This window comes from Homalodisca vitripennis, chromosome 2 (genome assembly GCF_021130785.1).
Source record: "Homalodisca vitripennis isolate AUS2020 chromosome 2, UT_GWSS_2.1, whole genome shotgun sequence".
Taxonomy (NCBI): domain Eukaryota; kingdom Metazoa; phylum Arthropoda; class Insecta; order Hemiptera; family Cicadellidae; genus Homalodisca; species Homalodisca vitripennis.
In genome coordinates, this window is record NC_060208.1 from 99,683,800 (window position 1) to 99,709,289 (window position 25,490).

Consider the following 25,490-nt stretch of genomic DNA (forward strand, 5'->3'; position numbering starts at 1 on the left):
TAAATCAACTCATTTAACAGTATTGAGAATACAGATCAAAACATTGTAAAATAATAACATAACCTAAAAATGAATTATACGTGTTCTGAAGATGAAATGAAACTGTTAAATAAATTACAGGAAAAGTTGACGTTAGAGACATCCGAAAAATTGACAAGGTAAGTAATTAAATGTGTTTAATATAAAACTGTATTCCTATTTTCATACAAAATACCTTATTTGAAGAAAATGTACTTTACAACCCCACGCAAAATTCTGTTTTATTTTTAGTATATATTGCTTTATTATTCATGTAATCTTTAGTATGGCGGTTCTGTGTAATTATTGAGTTACCATCAATTTTTATATACTAGTATGATGATAAAGCTACCCTTAGAAAGTAAGAAACGCGAAAGGTAAGTTACATATAACCATCATTGATGTTGCCAAATGAAAAGGTGCTTTGATTGCAGTATAATAAAAGGCCACCACCACAATAGAATCATAGTATATCCTTAAAAACAGTAAAATGTAACTAAATGTTCAACTGTTTTGTTTGTTTCATTTTATAAGATACTCAACATAGATAGTTTTTATATAACGCAATTCGTGTCAACATTTTTGTTTCCATAGTTTAGATACTCATTCAATATGATTCTATTGTGGTAGTGGCCTCTTATTATACTGTAGCCGGTGCTTTTCATTGTAACTGCTTTTGCCACTTCTTTCTCATCCAACCGGAAGAGGAGATGAGATGTTCATGAGATCTGAGCTTAATTTTTATATACTATGCCTATCTTGAAGGATGTTTTTCTTTTTCTGCCAGTTGTGCAGAGTGGCACCAAAGATGCCATCAAAGCCTGCACTAATGGCCAGGAGAATTTGCGAATTTTACTTACCTATGATTAGATCAGATTAAATGATTTGGGGCTGCATATAATAAGGCTACCACCACAATCGAAACAATGGGTAGGGTATGATAAGTGGACCCGGTTTTTTTATATCGAAGAATGTAATCATCGATAGGCTACCTAATATTCGCATCTCAAATCCTAGACTATCAATCGATATAAAAGTATCTATAGTCCTCAATAAAAATCATATGTTTAAAATTAAAATATGAATCTAATATTTACAGTGATCAAACAAATTATTATAACCAAAATTAGAAAAACTGAAGACAACCACATTTGCTCCTCTCACAGTTACAGTTGTTTCTTTCCCACAAATTTCACATAATGGGTTTTTCCACACGAGTCCAACATGTTGAAGTCATGAAAAACATGTCTTATCATCTTTCAAAGCAATGTTGTGTAGTTTTCTAAAATTGACTGTCATTTTTAATAATAAAATGTTACTTATATAAAATTGAAATATTACATTAAGAGTATTATTTGAAGGTGTTTACAGCTATTGATATAGACTATTTAATTAATCGTTAAAAATAATTAATCAGTATCGATTGATTATATCGATGGTTATGATTAAGTAATATCGTTTGCCAATTTCAATATAAAAATTTCGATATATTTATGACTAAACTATCGAAACAAAAATGTCTGATCAACATTATGTTACAAGTATTTTAAATTACAGTAGCCTATAGGCCTGGTTCAGTAATTGTGTAAAAATGTTTAAAAAAAGTAATAATTTAATGATGAATTAAATCTGTTTAGGCTGTGAATTTTAAAAATGTAACAATCAAAACTGAGTGATATTTAGTTACTTTTTACTATTTTGGAGGATAAACATGTCTGACAGCCTGTGACACAAATAACTCAAGTGAATCGACATTGTACTTGCGGCCATTACTCAAATCTAAGAATTAGGGTTGTATTGTAATACAGTGGACTATCTCAAATGTGTATATAAAGTTTTATCAAAATCCGCTCGTACGTTTTTGAGGTACAGGACCATCTTTAGGGTTTCTCAGAACCCTTGTCCTGAAAATGGCCACTATAAATGGTGATTATTATCATAAAAGTAGTGTTTGTTCATTAAAAATCTTTATTTGTAGTATTTATCTTCATGTTATTAAATTAATATATATTTTGTATGGTTTAAGTTGATAAACTAGGTTAAGAACTAGGTTCGAGTACTCGTTCTTTTTATGGATGGAATCTATGGCCAGTTTCACGTCGGTAATATTGTACACGTGATATACTTTGTTTGAATTAATGTGGAACAATATTGTTATTCAATACATTAAAAAGAGCTTGCAATTATTGATTTATAAATAGACTAATTATAATTAGAATGATTTTGTATTTGATAGTTTAGGTATGTCTGATTAATAATTTTGGTACCCTGATTTGATTGTTGTGGAGGCTGCTTGCTATACTGCAGGCTGATTAGGCACAAGAAAGTACTGATCACAAATGCTCCTGACCATCAGTGTAGGCTCAGCTCTTGGATTGATTTAATTTAATAATTTTCATCTTTATCCATCTATAATACATGTATGTAATCTACTTATCTTGCTTTCTAAGGACTTCCAGATCGTTAAATACTAAAATATGAAAGAAATTAAAGTAAACCCAATTATTGTTAAAAAATTACCATAAATTTAGTTAAGAAGTATACTATTAAGTTTGACTGTCCCCAGACAATCTGGTAGGCTGGTTTGTAACAACAGTCAGTGATTTAATATTTTTACAATTTCACTATGACATAGACTACTTAAAATAGGTTCAACTAAACAAATCCTGATGTATTCCCTTCTTTCCGCTGACTCACTACTGACCCAAATGAGGATGCATGTACCATTAGAGTATATAGATACAAATCTTACATATACACACAACGCTCACTACATATGGGCTACTAAAGATGATGGAAAGTCTTTCCAATCGGCCTATTCCCTGCATGAAATAATTGACAATGAAAATTGCAGAACTTCTCGAGTAAGATAACAGGTTTTTTAAACAATATGTGGACTTGTCCTTTCAGCAGAATAACTATATTGAATTCCGAAAATCTTAAAATTTTCACAGATTTGCGACATACATTGCAACAGAATACTTCTAAGATGTCATTGACTATAATTTTCAAGTTCTGTTATTAAACTATCCAGCTAATAACAGGCAGTAATAAATCATGTAGGTGACCCCCTAAACATAACCAAGTACAATATTCTGTAGTAACCTAGTTCTTAAAATTGATTCTAACATATATATCTGGAAATCTAGCAAAATAGGTTATTGGTTTTGTTGAGATTTCTTATGTAAAAATTCTACTAGGCTTATCTTACTTAAATATTCCAAAAGATGAGACTGATTTAAAGACGAGATTACTTCAGTTTATCTATACCACATACAGTTAGTAGTTATTGCAGCAAAATGTCACGACTGCTTCTAATTTCAGGAAAGGCTATGAGTATGTAAGACTGCTAAAGCTCAAGCGAGGTGCTGGCCTAGTGAACATGAGTGATACTTGTGCAATGGTCATCTGTCTCAACTTAGCAGCAGACAAACTCAATCACACATTTGACAAGGTAAGTTCTTTGATCATTATAGGTTCTAGATTATGCCTATTCATTCATTCAAAAAGGCCTAAAACCCAAGCATTGAGATATCATCTATCCTATGACCAGTGTTCCAGAGCCCTGTGCTTTCTCACCCAACAGCTTATCACAGTAAAAAACTGAGCTCGGTGTCAGCCTACGTGCAGGGTCGCTGTTGAAGACTATGGACATGATTTCGTAGATGACAGTGTACTGTATCAAGCCCTGTTATTCATCGCAAAACACCTCTCTCCAATTGTAATACCTCATGCCTCATGATCAACCTCTCAAGGAGTGAGTAAAATATGTTACTCTTCCTATGCTCTAGCACGATTGCCCATCTACTGTGATGCTTGTCTTTTGCCCAAGAGTTAATTACCTACCTGATATGCATATTCCCCGTTTATCCCAATGAACCTTATTGATGATGCCTTATTTTTCAAACATCAGCGGTTTCACTACTTCCAACTCCAGCGTCGCCTGGGATCAAACACAAAGTAAGGTTTTTCAGTCTCTCCAGCTTTAAAACAGCAATGCAACAATCCTAGATGATTCTTGAACTGAATTCACTACAGAACAGGGCTTTGAGATCACCTGGCTGTTCATGATTATGTCAATTTTCATGCCCCTGACACCTCTCAGTTGGTTCTCACCGGCGCACATTGCATTACAGCTGTAACTTCTGCCTGGAATACAGAAGGGTATTCACCCATAGGAAAATAAAAACTCTACACCAGAGCTTTGCTCCTGAACCCCCACATCAGTTCCCCATTTGGGTATTTGATCCTTCAGTATACTATTCCCGATGGTAGTGGGGAAAGGTTTTCCTTCCAATGAGTTTAATTAACTGTGAAAATTGACTTGGAAAACTTCTGTATTAATTGAAAAAGATTTAAAACCAGATTTATGGAACAAAAATGAAGAAATTTTACTTATTTGGTACTTATTAAACACATTTTTATTCCTTGCTTTAAAATTTATTCCATTTTATTAAAACACTACTTGCCATAACTCCAGTAGATCTAGCCTTTACTTGAAGGTTGATTAGAGATGAGGATAATAATTTGAGCATCTTTAGTCTTTAGTACAGTGCACTATCCATTGAGCCAAATCAAGCATATTGTAATTAGATTAGATTTAATTAAAATTCTTTGTAATTGTCCTGTAATGTTGATGAACAGTTTGAGAAATCTAAAACATATACAGAAAGTGTCCGAACTCGCTCAGAGATTTATTGTTACAGACACAAGCTGTCAAACTTGCCGCTGTCACCAAGAAGAACTATGCAAGTCTGTACCACACGGTGGAGAAGGTGCTTGGGCTGGACAAACCTGTAACAGTGAGCGAACTGTGTGTCAGGCTAGCATGTACCGAAGTGTCCGAACTTGCTCAGAGACTTATTGATCGGTAATGATTTATTGTTATTTGTGTTAACATAATGCAGTTTTGGAATGAACAAGAAACTTGAATGAAAAGCAGTTTTAACCTAGCTTTTAGTTATGTTTTAGGTTAGATATTCACCTAAGGAAGAGATCAGATTACAGATCTTGAAACATAGTGTTACTGTGGTTTCTTGTGTCACTGGAACAATGGTAAAATATGCAGAAAATCCTGTTTTCTTCAGGAGCAGTTGGCCATCTTTTTTTGTAGTTTGTCGCAAAGTGTCTTTACAGCAATTCTAAAGTAACCTTGTAATCATGAAAATTGATTAATATAATTTTTGTTATGACACTAGATACATTGAATTCACAATATTATAACACTACGAGTTCTTTTCAATTTTATGAGTAAACAAACTTGTACATTTTACATAAATCATTACAAAATAGTCTTGCTAAGGATGAAGATAATCTGTAATCTAATGCTTCTGTAATCTTTTGAAAACCTTAAAAATCAGATGTTGTAGAAAATTCACATTCCATACTGATTTCTATCCTTTATAATACAATTTCTATCAATTTACTCATTTGAAGGTTGTTCAAATGAGTCATTAAATATAGAACAACACATTAATTTTTGGTAGGTTTATAAAATGTTCAAGATAATTTCCTTTAGCCCTAAAAGGTTTTCCAACCATTTTTCAGCTTTTGTTGGAAACTCATTCCGCAGTTATTGTTAGTCCTTTTTTCAATTAATAATCAGTGTAGATGATTCCACATATATTCCAAAAAACCACTGCCATCACCTTGCCAATATCATAGTTGCTACTACCTTCAGAGTCCATATGCCATGAAAAATATTGTTTTGACTAATGTTGTTGGGCTTTTGATAAATCTAATAAAAAAAATTATTTATCTAGTTTTTTAGATCTCATAGATTGATGAAATGTAAATATAATTTGAAAAATGGCCTGAACAGGATTTTTAATGTAATTTTTTGTTACAATGTATTTCTACACTAGATGTACAAAAAGTACAAAAAGTATCTGACCTTGACTTATGGCAAGAACATCAATCATACGACAATAACTGCAACTCTGGCCCCCTTCAAAGAACTCTCCTCCACGATTCACTATCAGCACACAGGATGTTCACTTCTGGCTGGCTTATAAATAACTTCCAGTTGAATCCACACTGAGCACAGCAAAACCAATGTGTCACTTAAATCTGGACAACCTTATGGATGTTCAGGAGCGGCACATCACTAACCGCAAATGTCAAGATTCTGAGGTACAAGGGTAATTCGATAGGTCGTCTGGTGTGGGAGATGACTGTTGGCTTCCCCTTTCCTCGAGATAAATGCCCTAAATTCTTCCTCATGGATCTCAACAAGAGGTAGCCCCAGCCCCCATCCAGAATATCATGTCACTATGGAAGCAGTGCAAAGGTCCTTATAAGACTAGGTGCAATTTCTAAGCTTCTTGTCTTTTTCCCTTGCTTGGAGGAAACGGGAAAATCCCTTCGGATTCTCATTGGGTGCCAATATTCTTGCTTTGTCTTCCTCTTGACATGATTCCAAAGAGTTATGTGGTGTCTCCACTATAAAACTACCTCTTCCCTCACTTTCTCAAACTGAACCAGATCTACTTATTTTGCATTAAATGAGGGGCATTAGCAGCCGTATCTTTCTTGCACTATTCCACTCCTCTTTCATTTTCCTTTTGATGACCTTCTGAATCATAGTAGATATAGCATGCCAGTTCTAGCATTGTGACTTCTGTTTTTCTATGAGAATATTCCTACTACAGCTTCCATTTCTGCCCTCTTTGACAACCATCTGCTGCAGACGAAAATGGTGTGCTCTGCTGTATTCTGCTCCTCGCCACAGTACTTGCAGGCTGCATCACCACTTCTTCTCCTCTGAAACAAGAAGCTACGAAAGCTTCCATGGTCACTGAGGAGTTGAGTGAGGTGTAAAGTGACCTCACCTTACTGTTATCTATCCACTGTCGTAAGTCTGGGATAAGCTTTGGAGGCCTGGCTCCTGCCTCCGCCACCCTCCATCTTTCTTGCCATTTACTTAGTAATTCCCTCTTGATTTCAGTTCCTTCTTTCCCCTCGTGAACTGCCACTCTCTTCTTTGCCAGCAGCTCAAGTGGCAGAACTCCCATTTTGACAAAAGAGGCCTCAGTTAAGACTGTCCCATAGCAACTCGCTACTCTTATGGCTATTGTTCTTTGCACCTTGTCCAGCTGTTTCCTCGCTTTCTTCATCTTTAGTACAATGATACATACCGCAGCTCCATAAAGCACTCTTGAAATTACTGTTGATGATATCAGGTGCCGCTTACTTGGCAGAACTCAATTAACGTTTACAAGTCTCTATATGTCAGCCGCTACTCTCTCTGCTTTTGTAGTTACTTCCACCACATGTGCCTGAAAATTTATGTTAGAATCCAACCGAATACCAAGGTTTTTCACTTTCGGTTTGGGTTATACCCAATCATGGGTTGAAATCTCCTACATTCTGACATGACTACAGCTTCAGTCTTTTCTGAAGCTAGGTCCAACTTGTTTTCATACATCCATGTCCTCGATTCAGTTGCAACTTCTACCCTCAGTTCACCCTCGTCAGCTGCTGTTACTACTATGGCCAGATCATCTGCATGTGCTACTGCTTTCGTTCCAGGAGGTAGGAATCCAAATTGTTGATCTGACAGATCACCTTTTGCATCGAGTTCTTCCTTTAGACATGATAGTATAAGCTGTTCGAAAATTTTCCCCATACTGTTGGGGATAAAGGCTGGTAGGACAAAAAGGTTGGTAGGATGATGGAGATTCTTCTGGTTTTGCCGGATTTAGTAGCAGAATAATTCTTGCCATCCTCCATTCATCTGAGAACAATTCTCTTTTTATTTTTAAGTTCATAGCTACTAACACTTTTTCTCTAGCTATGTAGATTACCTCTTTCACTGCCTCTGCTGGTATGCCATCTGGCCCCGGACTCTTCTTTTCTTCCCGGAGCTGTAGAAAGGGGGTATATCTACAGCTACAATGTCCTCATAATCTGGGGGCTGGTGCGTTGGGAAAAAATCCATCAGCACATGCTCTTTTTAGTGTTGAGTCCAATTGTGGGGCCTTTCTGCCAATTGTCTTAGCTACTATTTTGTATGCAGTTCTCCAAACATCCTCATTTATTTTGAGACATAGCTCATTCCACGCTTTCCATTTTGAGTTTGCTATTGCTTTCTTAAGTGGTAGCCTGACCTCACGCAACCCATCATGAAGTTCTCTACCACAGTCATAGCTTCCCTACCATGCCTCCTACAAGCTTTTGTGTAGCATCATTGCTTTTTCAAACATGTCCGATGAAGTTCAGCTAGTTAGTCATTCTACTAATACATCGATTTACACAGCCTCTCCGTTTTAGGGTTTCTTGACAAGCGAGTTGGATTTTTTCTGTTAGCTCTTTGGGCCCCAGGTTCCACATAGATTCTTCTGTTAATAATTAACTCAAGCTTTCCTAAACTTTTGCACATCATTATGTCCGAGTCTCCAACCATAAATGTTGCATGCAGAAGACTGGATTCCTCCATGGAATACATATGAAATGGACATGTGGGCACTCATCATCTTAAGACTTGCCAGCAGTTGACTTTTCGTGCAAGATTCTCTTATGCAAATGTCAATAAAAGACGTATACCCTCTTCTGCTAAAGGTTGGGATGTTCCTCTAATGGACGACTACGAGACCACAAACTGCTGCCCAGTCATTCACTTCTCTTCCTCTCTTATCTGTAACTGGTGACCCCCAATCTGCTGATTTGGCATTAGGCTACTGGATAGTTCCTGATCTCTTCCTAGTAAATAGGTCATGAGCTGCTCTGGTTCGATTAGTATTTAAATTCAGGATTTTAATGGTAACACTTTGGTTGTTTATCATTTCTTCCTTTATCATCAGGACAATTATAACGCTTGTCCCTTCTAAAGCAGAGTGATCTCTTGTCATCTCCCTTACATTCTCATGCGATATATCCACCTTCTCAGTATCTATAGCATTTCTTCTTATTTTCTCGAGCTGAACTCGACATAAGATCCAGCCTATCTTGTTCAAAGCTTTACTGGTTCAAGTGCCAACTGCTTTGGGAGTATAAGGCCTACCACACACGGGTCGACCCGTTTGCAACCAGAGTTTAGAACTAGTTTCAAACGCAACGAGTTTGCAACCAAAATAAAACCTGACTCCACACACGACGCGACTGGGTGTGGATCAGTTGGCGATCTCTGTGCGAACATGCGTTATAGTGGTATAGTAATGTTTACATTCACATTTTTTACTTGATAAATTATCAATAATTGAATAGTTATTTGTCGGAGTGTAACTTTATCGATCATGTCAAGTACTAGTGAGGATGAGGAAGACATTAATTGCATGTTTTCTACGTCGTAGACAACGAAGAATGCGCAGAAAATATTGGTGTCACCCATACATAGAGAAAAATGTAAGGTGCAGACTATTCGTAGCAGTCTGAACAATTAAAAGAGACAGACAGAAAGTTTATAGCTTTCTACAGAATGTCCAAAGAGTCATATGTGGAATTGGTGACGCTGGTTGCTCCATTTATACATAAGGTTGACACAAATATGAGGGAATGTGTGATGTGTGACTGCTGATAAGAAAGAATACTCATAACTCTATAAGGTATGTATTTATTGTCAAAATACAAAATTAGATATCAAGTAATTATTCCAGATTTTGCACATAGAACTGGTTGGCTTCAATGTCCTGTGTAAATTGCGTGTAGTAATTACCAGCGGATGTTGGCGGCGCACTAATATTGCTGCCTGACTGGTGAGAGATTAGTGAAATGCTGGGAATGTGGCGACGCTGGTGTGACATCTGATGTGCCTGATATTTCATCAATAAGAGTAAAAACTTTGCGTTTAAATTGTTTGATTTGTGAATCACTGAGTTCTTCCAACTATGGTATCAAGCTAAGAAGGAACATTTTCAAAGCTTCTTTCTTGTTACTATCGTTTTGCGGTAGTACTATTTTCAAGTCGAGCTGTTTTTGCCTTTAAAAATATGCAGCAAAACATTGATCTGCTTCGACAGCGGCTTTTTTCTTCTGCATTAGGCGTTTTTTTTACCTTCATTCGGAATGGACGATGGCTGTGAGCTGGTATGAGGTTGTATTGGTATGATTGGGGGATGACCGGGGAAGTATTATCCTGTACTATTGACGGCGATTGCGGTGATTCAATTGAAGGATCATCTGGAATATTCATCCAATATTTGTGATTCCAATAAAGTTTCGTCGGTATTTACGTCGCTACAGTTAGGAACCTCTGGTAAATTTCCTGTAGAAGGAGGAGCTGATGTTCTTACAAACGGCAAACAAAACTGCATGGCCTCTGCCAGGTACGGTAGTAGGCCTTCTTCTTAGCGCCAGATCCCGAAGGTGAAGGTTTGATTTTTCGCATGAATACTGTCCGGAGATTACGCCACTTGTCTTTGCATTCCGCAAGCTGAAAAGAAAAAAAGGGATAGCAAAACTTGAATCGGTTGGCCGATGTAAGTTGTAGTATAAAGTAGAAATGCACAATATTGTACGTGTGATATAAGTACACTAAGTATTTATATATAATTTATGAAAAACCCGTCAGTAATTATGCTTGTTACATTCAAGCGTTTGTTACAGGTATTTGGCTACAGGATGTTCATTTGTTCGCTCTCTCTTTATATTTTTGCAAGAGGCGAGGAGGTACAGTTGGAGTCATTATTAAAGAAACCACGAAAATCATTTGGAATGCATTGCAAGCAACTTACATTGCCGGGTATCAATAGGTGACCAATGGAAAGTAATTGCCGAACGTTTTGAGACATTGTGGAACTTACCAAATTGCCTTGGGGCGTTAGATGGAAAGCATATCCGCATTGAGAAATATCCAAATACTGGTTCAGAAAATTTTAACTATAAAAGTTTCAATTCAATAATCTTACTCGGATGCTGTGATGCTGATGGTGCTTTCACTATGATAGAACCAGGATATGCTGGACGAAATAGCGATGGAGGTGTTTACAAGGTCAGTGCCATGCGATACTGGCTCAACCATGGTGCTTTTCAAACTCCGCCACCCACCCCATTGCGATACGACGACATACAAAGACCATTCCCTTACTTCTTCTTGGCAGATGAAGCGTTTCCACTAGCACGCAATGTAATGAGACCATACAATGGAAAATCACTCAATGATGTAAAAAGAATATTTTAACTACAGATTAAGCCGAGGAAGAAAATCTATTGAATGCACGTTTGGTATGGCTACTGAAAAGTTTGCAGTGTTAAATGGTCCCATAAGATGTCGCAATGCAGAAACAGTAATCGACATCGTAAAAAGCGCTTGTATTCCTACACAATTACGTACGTAAAAGAGAAGGTATCGACTATACGCCGGCTACAGTGGAATAGCTGAAGGACCATGCCCAAGACAGCATCCAATCACTGAACGCTCTTCGGCAGTTACTGTGAGACAATATTTGGCAAGTTACTTCATTTCTTCCTCAAGCATCTCTGCCTGGTAGTGGGAAAAAAAGCTATAGAATAAATCATTCTTCCAAAGTGAAACATCATTGATTGCAAGATGTCGGTTTTGCAAGCCTATAAGGACTCAAGTAAACTGTCAAAACATACTTCAATAAAACTTTGTACATTAAATTATAACTATATTTTGTAACTGACTTATTATTAATTTCTTTTCATTTAAAAATTATAATACAGAATGTCCCATAAATAAAGGGCCCACAAAATCCATGATATTTTAAATGGGTAAAATATTTTACATTACCGCCATTATGAAACGGTTAAAAAATGTTTTATTTTCTCAAGACTGTATTATCAACCGCATGAATTTTAGTTTCTCACATATACTATAGTACAGATATAAAGTATGGTGGTCATGAAAAAATTCTAATTTTAAACGGTTTAAACTGTCAAATTATCGATGATAACGATAGGTTTTGAGATATCAACACTAAACATTTTTGCTTATTTTGACTGAAAAAACCATATCGTTTGGCTGGCACTACTTCACAACGGGACACCCTGCACATATCTGCTATTCAATTACCTGTCATGTTCATTGCTACTCCAATCTCGTGCCAAGCCTTGTCAGTTATATCCTTTCTAGAATATCCTGGTAATTTGTAATTATACAACACTTCGTACTTTCGACCTCTGCTACAAGTTTTAAATTCAACTCTTGATCACCCATCTTGCACTCACAAACACGTGAAACTATGCAACGCAACTGTTTGGTGACAAGAAAATACGGTCGCATGCGACCAGTCGGCAACTGATTTCAAACTGGTTGCAGTTTAGTCAGCCCGTTGTGTTGATCCCCACTCCAGCACACGTCCAAGGTCAACAAACAGTTGCGTCTGCAACCGATTTGAAACTATAGTCGCAAACCGGTCGAACCCGTGTGTGGTAGGCCTAACAGTTGCATTTTGTGTCCCTCCGAAAACTGGTCTTATTGAGGTAACTTTAATATCCAAGGGTTCCCTACTGTATTTGAGGGCCTTCTCAAGTCCATTATATACTTTTTCTTTTGTTGTCTCTCCACTCAAGTTCTTTATGTGTACAAACAGCTCTTTTACTAGGTGCCATAGCCATGACATCTTTCAGGTTTTTCTTTGTAAAGGCTTCACACATTTATGCACATTTAAGGTTTATACCTTGTCACCTGCCATTTTCATTCTTAGAACTAGACTTATCTCATGCTTTCCATATAGACAAGACTTCTACCTCTCTATCTTCAAGTTTCACCTCACTCTTAACAGTATGGAGTAAGTCTGCATATATTTTTTGGGTAATCACTAAAATTTCCTCTTCTCTGGACCATCACTTTCTTCCTTTTATGTTTCTAACTTCAGTGTAGCACTCGTTGTCACTCATTTTCTGCTCATGTCTTGCTTTAGAATGCTGATTGGTGGCTATTTGGTTTTCTTTTTTATAACACAGTGAGTAGGTTGTTCCTGTCTTTTAACCATCTCATTTTAAAACTTTTCTCTGGACCTGTTCTAATCTCGGCAAGGTGATACCAAAGACAGATCCCTGATCTGCCCAATTTACTTAATTCATTCTACTCCTGAGCGAAATTCCTTAATGACATTCTGTTGTGCTGATTGTGATGACATACGTGGTGTGCTCCAATTTCTTGCTCAAGGCCAATATCTGAAAATGGCCTTAACATTGATTTTTTATTAGTTTCACCAATTCTCCTGGTTGAATTGCCTTACCCTTCAGAAGTTTATTTATTTTAATTGGAGTCTCACAGCCTCCCTCATTATTTACATCTTCATCTACCTCCATTTGTATAAGAATATTGATTATTGGTCCTTGTGAGCTTCAGTGAAAATCACTATGTCCGTCTAGTGTACTGTCCTCAAGTTCTCCTCTCAATGTGGCTGCAATTGATATTTTCTTGAGACTAGCTTTGCCTTCTTTATAATTTTTTAGTCCACCGGCTGTCTAAGACTTGTATCTGTATTTTCTGGTTTGTTGAGAGCCTTCTGTTGGGTGCCTTACTGTTCCTTATTATGGAATTGCTTGCAGGTTTTTATCAACTAATTTTGTAGTGCATTCTTGAATCCTGCGACTACAATCCTCAGTGTCCTTTCTCATGCTCATGTATGTGCTTTTATGTTGGCTTACGAGTTGGCATAGACTATTCACCTCCATTTCCAACCAGGTTATAATTGCACTGATTTCTGACTGTACGTCAGTCTCTCCTCTACTGTCAGTTCTACTGCCTTTATGAGTCCTTTCTTCTTCCCCGCATTTCCTTAGGGCTACTGTCATCCAAAGAGCTGTACTTCCTTGGACATCGACTGGTGTTCATGTTGTTTTGAATAGATTTTCTTCTACGTTAATTACATCCCTGTCACCCTCTAATAATAATAGTAATTGTCCTCAGCAGAGGGCTTCCTTCTTATCTGGAAAACACTTTGGAGTTTGGACTTGTTTTTTGGTTGCCATCTGTGGGTCTTTTTTCCAGTAGTATTTTGAGAAGCAGAGGCCTGGGGTTACCTACCATCTGCTCCTGTATATTCCTCCCATCGCAAAATTTGTCTCCCCTCCAGAATCCGTCGGGCAGCCTGCGGCCTGAGCTCCAGAGAGGGATTCCCTGCTCTGGTAAATACCTTCCTAGAGTAGTTAAGTTTATCCTGCTCCATAACTGGTTTTTTTTTTAACCAGGAAAATACTTCCAAGTTTGTGGGAGCACCCACCAAAGTCTTTGTAGTAAAGGTGACTCGCAGACCACTGTTGAGTACTGGATCTTTCCAGAGGACGCCTCTTCAGCTCCAGCCCCGTACTGAGTGGGCCCTACGCATATTCACCTACTCAGTCCCTTTTAGTCACCTCACGACAAGCAGAAAATACTCCAGGTCAATTCTCCAGATCCTCTCTGAACCTGTGCAGGGGGAGGGAAGCTTCTTGTCCTAAGAGAACAGAGGTCACTATGATTGCACAACTCTCTTCTCACTTCCTGAAATATCCCTTAAACTCATTTTTCAGAAGGGTAAAAAAATTCCTTGTCACATATTATCTGGTTTATTACCTGGTTATATGCCTCAAATCTTTTTCCTTTCAGGCTCCTGAATTGATTTTAGTTTAAATTGGCGTCATAAAACGTAACGTTTGTTAGCTAATGTTTAAACCAGAAACAAAATTTTAATATCGACAAATTAATTGTGTATGTTATAGATTACTATTGTGACAATGTTTATTTTAATATTTTCTACTGATACTTATAATTTCATTATTGATATTTCAGATATGTTCGTGATAGAGATGAAGGTCTCATCAAGTGTCCACCAATAGACTTGGGCCACCCAATGTATCCCTGTGCTGCTGTTTTAGCCGCTTGCAAGTGAGTTTTAAATCTTTTCTCGCCTAGTACATGTTTTAAATCAGAATTTAATTTTAATCCTGTAAATCGTTTGATGTCTCCTTAAGGTTTCAAAATAGTTTAGTGGTTGTACAAAGTTTTGAGAACTATAAAATAACTTAGCTCAAATTGAAGTAAATACAACTACCATAGTTTTGAATTTATATGGATATGCTATTTATACACATCTTTATGAGTTTACCTTTCTTTCGACTCTATTGGAAGGGATCTATTTTATTGCACAATTCTGTTCTAAAGTTCAGACATTCTTTAAGAACTTTTCTGAATCGTTGTCCATCAAACTTCTGTAATCCTACTAATTTTTATCTTCAGAAACAATGAAATGAAGGATGATAAAACTACTCTATTTGAAACATATATAAAATTCTTCATGTGGTAGCAGCCTAGCATTATCATGCAGAGCAACAATGCCAGTTTCATTTAACCTTTTCAAAACTATAAATGCATCCACAAAAAAAGTCAACAGAATACAATACATGTAGTCTATGAGCAGTTTGTCGATAATTTCTATTATCTTAGATAAGGCAGCAACAATTGCAATAGGCCTATAGTTGTTAAATTAATTATACTTAATGTTATTTGATTTTAATTTATATTTTAAGGATTTTAATATAGTTTAGTTTTTTAAGTTTCATGACAAATCACCTGTCATAAAATTATGATGTAATGTGATGCTTATGAATAAATAAAAGTAAATAAATCTTTTTTACCTTTTTAAAAACAGGAATCACCTTTGTAACTCTTATTAATTAACACAGTAAGAGGAATGATATAAAAGTATCCTTAACTAGCCTATATATATATATATATATATATATATATATATATATATATATATATATATATATATATATACATTAAACTGTATAAATGGCAATAGCCTTATTTAATTTCAATAAACATTGAATCGCAAAAATTACTTGCTCCGCCGGGAGTCGAACCCGGATCTCTCACTTGCCGGGTGAATGTGCTACCATTACACCACAGAGCGCTTAATTTTTGCGATTCAATGTTTATTGAAATTAAATAAGGCTATTGCCATTTATACAGTTTAATGTAAATAAAAGTCGTTTGACAGGTATTTGGTCTTCCGATCATATGTTAGTTTGCTTATTTAAACGCATATGTGACAGATACGGCCAAATAGAAAATAATTGAATCGGAAAAATTAAGCGCTCTGTGGTGTAATGGTAGCACATTCACCCGGCAAGTGAGAGATCCGGGTTCGACTCCCGGCGGAGCAAGTAATTTTTGCGATTCAATGTTTATTGAAATTAAATTATATATATATATATATATATATATATATATATATATGTATACTTGAAAATGCAACTGGATTCCATTCACTGCACTAATAAAATTATTTTCATTACACTACTTAATGGATAAACATTATCCTAATTACGACGGATACGTTTTAGACTGCTGGTGGTGAGTCATTCTCTGGTCGTTGAGTGGTGCTCACAAAAGTAAATACAAAAGAAATTGTGATGTGTATGATGAATACAGCACTGCTAGAGAAAGGCCTCAGAGAATAAAAAGGTCTTGATTTTGGGTGGTGTGATTTTTTTTAATGTGGTGATTAAAGTAAGAGAAGCCGATATAAGTTCAATCTTCAACAATATGATGTCTGCTGCAGTCAATGTTTGAGGCTAGCATTTTATACACATTTTAATAATTGGTTGAATTGTGAAAATTATTTAAAAAATTTTTGTCTCTCACATAAGAGTATAAGAGTGTTAATAATGGAACCAAAAATCCACAATAACCTAATTTAAATTGTATTTATTCAATATATAAAAATTCAATCTTTATTTTAGTGTATTCTGATCTTAATGCCACCTTTATGTTTGCAGATATAGAAAGGTGAAAGTGAAGCGGGAACAGTTGGTAGACTTAAGCCGTATTAAGGCCAAGAATTTAGATAGCTTAGCAGGAGAATTGGCAGCACTGGCAGAATCAACGGAGCGCCAACCCTCACATAAGAGGGGACACCATCTCATAGACTTGGTGGAGCAAATGGTCAAAGGTACAGAAAATCTCTTTACACTTTAAAAGATTGAGACAATGACATACCTACGAATTTGAATGGAAATCTTAATAGTGAGATGTCTTTTTTACTAACTAAGTGTTAGTCAGTGAGGTCTGATCCTGTGGCAATTTGACCCTTCTGTTATCTGACAGCTACTAATGTTTACTTTTTATCACCAGACAGGTTAGCTGAACAGCTGATGAAGCAAATTAAATTGCTTCATTTTAACCCTTTGGGTGCCAAGCAAATTTCAAGATTCGTTTTGAGTAATGCCATGCATGTGAGCTGTGGGTGTTTCCTGAGTGCCAGTGGTAAATGGCTTATAACAGCCAAGTGTGCCAAACACAAAGCAGCTATTTTGTTATGTTAGACTAAAAATTGTATAACTCCAATCCTAATACTGATAAATGGACAATTCTTTTTTGTTTTGTAGGTTATGAAATATACTGTTATGTTATAACAAAGTTTTATGATAATATCCAAAAATATAAATAAGTAAACTAAAAAAAATAAAAATAAAAAACTTTTTTTATTTTATTTTTTTTTTAATTAGAAAACTTATATTATTTTACTATTTATGTAAACATATGTTACATTTTACATTAGTATGTATAATTATAAGAAGAAAGAAAGAAATACATTTATTTCCAGCCATAAGCAATACATTGAACATCCATAGTAACTATGTATAGAAATGAGATCCTCGCATGGGTCGTAACCTGTGCGCGAGAATCGAGTCCAATCAGTCCACATTCAGTAACTAAGTGATATATCAACAATTAGCAGCAATTTTACACATTCTCTGATTAAAGTGGAAATAACAGAAGCAATATATGTGGCCGCACAGACTGTGGCTCTAACTATAGCAAGGCACAAATATGTATTAAAACTGTAAACCATATGGGGCATAAATCGTTTGACCTGCGTAACTCATTTCCAAATAGCAAACATTCCACGCACGATTGATTTCATAAACAGAAACAAACACAAGGTTTACCTAGTACCACCTAATTTGCGAATACACCCATCCTTTCTAGAGGTCACACACATGCCAACTCACACACACACACACACACGCGCACACACACACACACGCACACGCACGCATACACACACACACGCACGCACGCACACACACACACGCACACGCACGCACGCATACACACAGACAGACACACATACACAGACACAAGCGCAATCACATGCACGCAAACAGGCACACACACACAAAACAGGCTGACACAGACAAACAGACACCCACACACAAAACCGAGATACGTAAGTACCCCGGCATTTAAGTTGCCCTGTAAGTGGACTTAAAGAGATTATCTATCCCTGTTCTACCTAATTCTACTAGCCAATTATTAACTATTTTCTTATATGAATAGTAACTGCATGGACCGGGGGTTTTCATTTGGTGGGGTAATTTTGAGAAAACAGTACTAGCTATATAATAAGTGTCTGTAAAATTTATGGATTTATTGATTCTTGGTGTTATAATACCCGAGTTAATCTGAGTTCTTGTAACGTACGGGTGGTTGGTTTTTTTGAAAATATTTTCTTGATTTTTAAAAATATATAAGATTATTGTTCTTGCATATAACTGAGTTATATTAAAAAACCTTGAACTCATTAAATAATAATTCAGATGAGTAACTAGTTGGTTTTTGTAATGCCGCTTTCATAATGGCTTTCTGTGAAGTATGTAATGGTAGAAGAATAGTTTTATATGCTCCGCCCCAAGCAATGATACCAAATTGTAATAATGATTGTACATATGCGTGATAAACTGTTTTCATCAGAGCTGGTGTTAATATTTTATTAAGAACAGAAAATATATAAATAAACTTTCTCAATCTGTTCTTTAACAATTGCACATGAGCTGTCCACTTAAGTCTACTATCAAATATTACACCGAGGTACTTGTAATCTGACACTCTTTCAACAGTTTCGCAGCCACAATCATTCTGGCCTGCACAAGTATGGAGTTTCAAGGTAAGGTTCACAGGATCTCCGTCAGCTCTCAATGATATTGCCATACACTTGGTTTTATGTAAATTGACCGTGAGCTGATTTTGGTCAAACCATTGCTTGACAGTGCGCAGCCCCCGCTCCGCCGCTCCATATGCTTCCCCCCAGCTGGATCCCTCAAACAACAAGGCTGTGTCATCTGCATATAGAAAGATCTGGCCATCTAAAAGGTTAATTTTACCAATATTGTTTATATAAATTAGAAACAAAAGTGGTCCTAATGTACTACCTTGAATAACACCATATTCAACCTGTTTTGTTAAACTGTGATTGCCTAAAATTGAGACAACCTGATATCTCTCGCTTAGGTAATTTTTAAACCATTCCAAAGTCGTACCTCTAACACCTATACAAACTAATTTATTATTATGAACCAATATAGAAAATTTCAGAAAGAAATATCGAGAAATACAAGTTTTATAAGATTTTTAATAAAACTTTACATTTGGACTAAAATGCTAAAATATTGACAATGTAATGTAAGGGAATGTTATTGTAAGGGCTTTTCTAAACAAAACTATATTTATTAAACTAGCATTGAGATGGTTGAAAAACATTGGTTAGGACTCTAATGCGTGTTCACAAAAAATAAAATCATGACAAATAGCCTATTTTTTTATATTATTTGCTTTTACTCACCCTCAGTTATTGAAAGGCAGAAAAAGTCCAATCTTCAATCACTCACTATTTTTTAGTGCCTATAGTCTATAGCATAGGCCTATTGAAAAATGTTACTAAGTCTATAAAAAACTATGCAAAGAAATGTCTCTATATACAATATATACATTGTTACATAAACGTTCAGTCTATTTACACTCGTGGCGGGGGAGACAGTCAAGGTGGCAACTCCGGGTGCACTTGACACATACTGTCCTGGACCGTTATATATATATCCTGTCCGACAAATTATATATTAATTTGTTAAGTAACTCTTCCCCTTTCGTTTGATGTATCTGTTATGAAGATTCGCTTACTATATGATTTAAAAAAATAATATAATCACAAAGCCGAAAATATCGGCCTGCGGCACACTTCGGTTAAACGTAATGGGCCGAAAACATCGGCTCTCGGCACACTTCGGTTAAACATAACGGGCCGAAAATATCGGCTCTCGGCACGCTTTCGTTAAATATAGTGAGCCGATATTATCGGCCCTTGGCACCCAAAGGGTTAACCCTGTTCAGAAGTACACAAGCTAGTACAGTATCACATGTCAGATGTGTATTTACTGTGTGTCTCTTGTTCTTTGTGCTATTAAAATTATGTTTAAGAAAAAATCCATGGAATACAAACAAATGAGGAAATTGTTCAATATTTATGAAAAAACGAGTGTCTGATGGTGATTTAGAGCTAATATATTATTTTAAATTATAATTTGAATATATATAACTAACACAGACAAATAGAAATCGGATTTTGTTATCAATTGCTTATAAATGAAGGAGAGCCCTCACCATATGCTCATCCAAAAATATAGGTTAGTGTGCTCAGTTAAGTATCTAGATGAATTATATTAAATAATGTATCATAATATGAAATTAATTACTGTATATTCGAAGACATAAACCCTTTGGAAGTAAACTATGATAGGCATATAATTATCAAAAGCTAATATAAGAAATTGTAATTCTTATGCCTCTTTAATCTTAGTTTTCAGATAATTGTAATATAAAGAATGTAAATTTAAGAAAGTAAAAATTTGTCTTGTAGAAGTTTAGGACTACAAAAGTCTTAACTCAATTTGGGGAGCAATGATTGGTGACTAATGCACATTTCTGACAGGTGACTGCTTGCAACAGATTGACCAGGGCTTACTCATTCAAGGAGTAGCCAGACTCATCATTGCTTAGTATAGATTATTTTGTTATAGTCTGTTGAAGTTTGACTATGCTAAAGAATTTACCAGATGAACCTCTTTTTCTGTCTTTAATTTTGTATATTTTGGTTTAAATTAAAAGAATTATTCTCTTTTTTTAGAATCACAAAGTACATCAGTCAACACAGAAGAGAATGAGGAGGAAAAAGAAGAAAAACCTAAGGAAAGCTTTGCCGAGTGGAAGAAAAGGATGTTAGCCAACGCTGGAAATGACCAGATAAGTACCGTCTCAATACTTTATGGCAATTGACTATTTCAAAGTTTACTAAAACTGGAAACATCAAAATGATATTGAGATCTTTACATAATTTGAAAAAATTATATGTTGAATCATCTTAGGTGGTTTGAAAACAGCAATTAATTGTGAGTAACTTTTATTCAGCTTTTCATAAAAAAACCATTTCAATTCCAAGTTCAATTTATCTTCATCACACCATTATAAAGCTCCATGCTAACGGTCAGTTTAGAACACAAGAATCCAAATGTAAGAAAAAAAGAAATCTTTTACCATTTGCAAACAACAAAATTCCTCACAGCACAATATTATATTTAAATAATACACTGCATGATTTAAAAAAAGTGTTGCAGTATCACAAATATTAAATTTTTTACAAAAATCATGTATAATTATTTTAAAATATCACTAACACAACCAATGTTTATTGTGTTAGTGCAAGTACATCTCGCTAACAGTACAGTATAACAACAGCAACACATGATTATGTTGCTAGGCAATAACCAGCCATTTCATTGTTGCATATTTTCACTTTTATTTTTCTCTTGTCTAACTTGGTAATTGCTTACTTTGTTACCAGCACTGATAGTGTTAACTAGTGCCTGTTGTTTTGAGTAACAAATAGTTTTGTATTACTGTAGTTCATGTCATTTTTAGTGTTGTTTAGTTCTTATAACCTTATTCTTATGAATACTTGAAGTAAAGTTTCAAAATGGCAATATTCCCAAAAGGGTTAAACTACAGTAATTTATTTATTTTCATTTTTCAGGAAAACAATTCTCAAATAAATAGTAATAAACTTGTAAAACTAATATTTGTGAATAAATCATCCAAAACCCCCAACACAATTTTGCTGGTCTGAATGGGACTGGATTCACTTTTTATAAAACAGTCAAGAACTTGTAAACGAATACTGCCATGCGCATCCAACTGACTCATGTAGCAATGGCATTATTACTATAATCGACTTTCAGACCAACCTTGTATATAAAGTATCTGAGTGATAAACTAGTTCAAATGCAAACAAAGTTTCTGATGAAAAGAAGATAAGTTGTTAACTAATTTATAATTTTTATCTCTTTACAGGTGAGAAAGCAGTGGATTGGTAAAATTTTGGAAAGTAATTCATCCAGAAAAATAGAATTATAATACAAAGTGAAATTTCACTTCAGATCCAGAAGAAAAATTATGTTTTGTTTGTTTAATTTTTGGAACAAGTGTTATACCATATTGAAGTGATATTGTCAACAATAATTATTAATTGATTGATTGTATATATCATCTACAGTATCTGAATTGAACTAATTACATTGTAGATTTACATACAAGGTTACTTTTTAACTGAATTGTAGTAATACAACGAGAGACTTAAAATATGACATTTTCTACTTTTTAACAAAATGAGAAATATAATAAGAATATACTTTCCTGACATGTAATGTTTTATTATGTCTAAAATATGTATACTAAAATAACATTTGTTTCAGACTTTAACAATAAAATAATTGTTTACAATATTAAATAAATTTAAAAAAATAACTAGACAAAATATATTTTAGTGTAGGAATATATATCTGTACATGTGTGTAAGGTACTGTATATTCAGAATGTAACAGGAATTTTCATGTTTTGAAAAAGTCTTTTGTTTATTTGTCTATATTAATGTTTGTTACCTTCTAAATAGTTCCCATTACATATTATTCACTAGTTCCAGCACTTCTTCCAATCCTCAAAACACTTTTCAAACTAGTTCTTTGGGATAGCCTTTAGCTCTTTCAGTGCACTTTTAATATCATCTATCCTTGTTTTTACCCCCTTCCCCTCCCACCACTAAGGGTCTAACAACCCTTTAAGGTTCTCTTTGTTTTTTGGAATAAAAAAAATTACATGGAGTCATGTCTGGAGAATATAGAGGCTGGTCCATTGTTACAGTAATGTTTTGGCCAAAAATTCACAAACAAACAATGAAGTGTGAGCAGGTTCATTGTCATGGTACAAGAGCTATGAAGTTTTGTCACAAATTAGAGCTTTTTTTAATTGCTTCACGCAAACAGCGTTGAACTTGCAAGGTATTACTCCTTATTGACCGTTTGACCTTGTGGCAAGAATTCATGATGCACTATGCCAATCAAAGAAAAGTCAAAGAACACGGTGAGCATAACCTTCACTTTAACCTACACTTCTTTAGCCTTTTTCAGTCTTGGCGATCCAGGTTCAATACCTCCACTAGGATGATTGAACCTTAATTTCAACATCATATCCTTAAACCTATGTTTTGTCACCTGTTATAACATGTTTCAATAATTCTGCATCGTCATTGACCATTTTGTGACTCTTGCTGCCACACGTTTCACCCCTGAAGCATTCGAAAAAATTTCATGCCATGAGTGAATTGATATGCCAACAACATCAGCGACTTTTCGGATCGTAATATGGCGATCGTTCATAATAATTTCTTCTACTTTTTTCATCGGTTTTTTATGTGCTGACGCATCCATAGCATTCGTCATCTTCAAAGTCTTCACTCCAAACCCACGAAACTTAAAAATTCCTGTTGCTCTTTGAACACACCCCGTATATATACAATGTATGTATTTCATTTTGCTTTACTTTGTAGTTATAATTTACACATGTAATTGAACATTTTCTGTGTATTTTTGCTTCTATGTTTGTATTTTATTTTAAATAAAAATTTTAAATGTGTATTTTTTGCCAAGTGAACCAGCTTTTCTCAACTCTTAAAACACATTCAGTACGGAACATACCATTTTAATCCATACTCAGTGTTTCATAATTTTTTCCCTAATCTATTTCTTTATTATTGTTCAATAATCTTATGAACGACAGGTGTTGTTAGCAAATAGCACAAAATATTTAAACTGTTCACAGGTGATGACTATAGACATTTAAGATTTTCTTAAATGTGTTCATTATGATAAAATACACTGTCATTATGTATAATCTCTTCTGACATGTTTGCTATGTTTACAGTAGTATTATTGCATGTGGTGTGATTTGCAGCAGCCCTTAGACACATAGAAGGAGTTCCCGGGCATGCTCTATACTGATTATTGTCTTTTCTTCTACATTAACAATAGCACGTCTTCTCTTAATCCTACCAAATCCACCCACAGGTGCCTTAATTGGTATGTTTTTATTTCTCGAACTAGAGGTACATCATTGTGTTGGTAGGTGTCTAAAGGCCTCATATTATCATTTTGGTGCCAATGTTATATTTATTATATAAGCAACTAGCAGTTACCCGCGGCTCCACACGTAATTTCGTAGATTTTGCACCTGTATGAGCGCTTCCAGTTCGAGTGAATTATATTTCCGGCGCTAATGTTGAGTATGCCTTCTTCCCACAATCAAGAAAATATTTTTAAAAGTGTATATTTATGGTCATTGTAATTTAGTTTGATGCTTGTATTTTTTTTTGTTTCATTGCTGATTTTGCCTCTTTTCTGATCAAGAAAATAATGAATAATGAAAATTACTTGTAGGCTGAGGTGTTTTGCGAACCACACAAAATTATGCGCACATGCTTATTAAAGACACATGCTACATGTACTTGTACTTTATTATAAAGTAGTCTAAAACTCAAGCTTTAAGTTCAACCAGAAATTTATTTAACCCAGGTACTGGTGATAATCGCTGCAGCAATGGTTTATCACTCAATAATTGGTGACCCAGCAATGGTCAAACATCGCAGCGAAAAAGCCACTTTATAGAGTTACTATCATGCTTTTTACGAAAGTAACGGTAGCATTCAATAGCAGATAAACACAAGTATTAATTAGTTTGAAGTTCGATACAAGAAGAATATTGTATTTAATTTTAATTACTGTCATTTCTTTGTTGTTGTTTACATATTGGTTAGTTTGTTTGTTTGTGTTTCTTGTTGCAAGTAATATACTGTAATAATAATTAGTATTTTGTTTCAAAATAACCCAAGTTTTGTAATATATGTAGGCCTAGGTTAGGAGTGTAAGTTTGTATTTTAAGGCAAGTTTTATTTATTAAATTTTACAAACATTATATTATGCATTTTAAATGGATATGAAATATTTAGATCAATCTAATGATGTAAGAGAGTTGTTAGAAAGTAAACTAGAAGATCATGACAGCAGTGGTGAATCTGGTTAGGCCTAGTGTAAGATATCAGTGCTTCAACTGAAACTAGGTTTATAATTGTACATTTTTGTAAATACATTTTTATAACAATTAAGTATATGTGTTCACAATACAAAATGTGTTTAGTACATAAACAAAATAATTTTTTTTTAACATGAGAAGAAAATTTGAACATTGCTTCTAACTTTGTAGGTATAGTTTGACATTTAAGAACATTTATCCTTTTCGGATTCATAAATATGATGAGTTATGCTACATAATTTTGTACTTGTACTTGTTATTGCTAACTCTTGATGTGATATAATACTTTTTCATTCGAGGAATAACTATTATTGATGCAATATAG

General features: G+C 35.0%; 1 protein-coding gene across 1 annotated transcript; it reads left to right on the forward strand.

The window, feature by feature from the left end:
* Nucleotides 1-23,715, forward strand: LOC124354427 (origin recognition complex subunit 6). The gene is made up of 7 exons (XM_046804872.1): nucleotides 1-158; nucleotides 3,343-3,472; nucleotides 4,725-4,888; nucleotides 14,699-14,794; nucleotides 16,693-16,865; nucleotides 20,877-20,992; nucleotides 22,095-23,715. The coding sequence occupies exons 1-7, from the start codon at nucleotides 70-72 to the stop codon at nucleotides 22,098-22,100; spliced, it is 774 nt and encodes a 257-aa protein (XP_046660828.1). The 5' UTR covers nucleotides 1-69; the 3' UTR covers nucleotides 22,101-23,715.
* The last annotated feature ends 1,775 nt before the right edge of the window (nucleotides 23,716-25,490 follow it).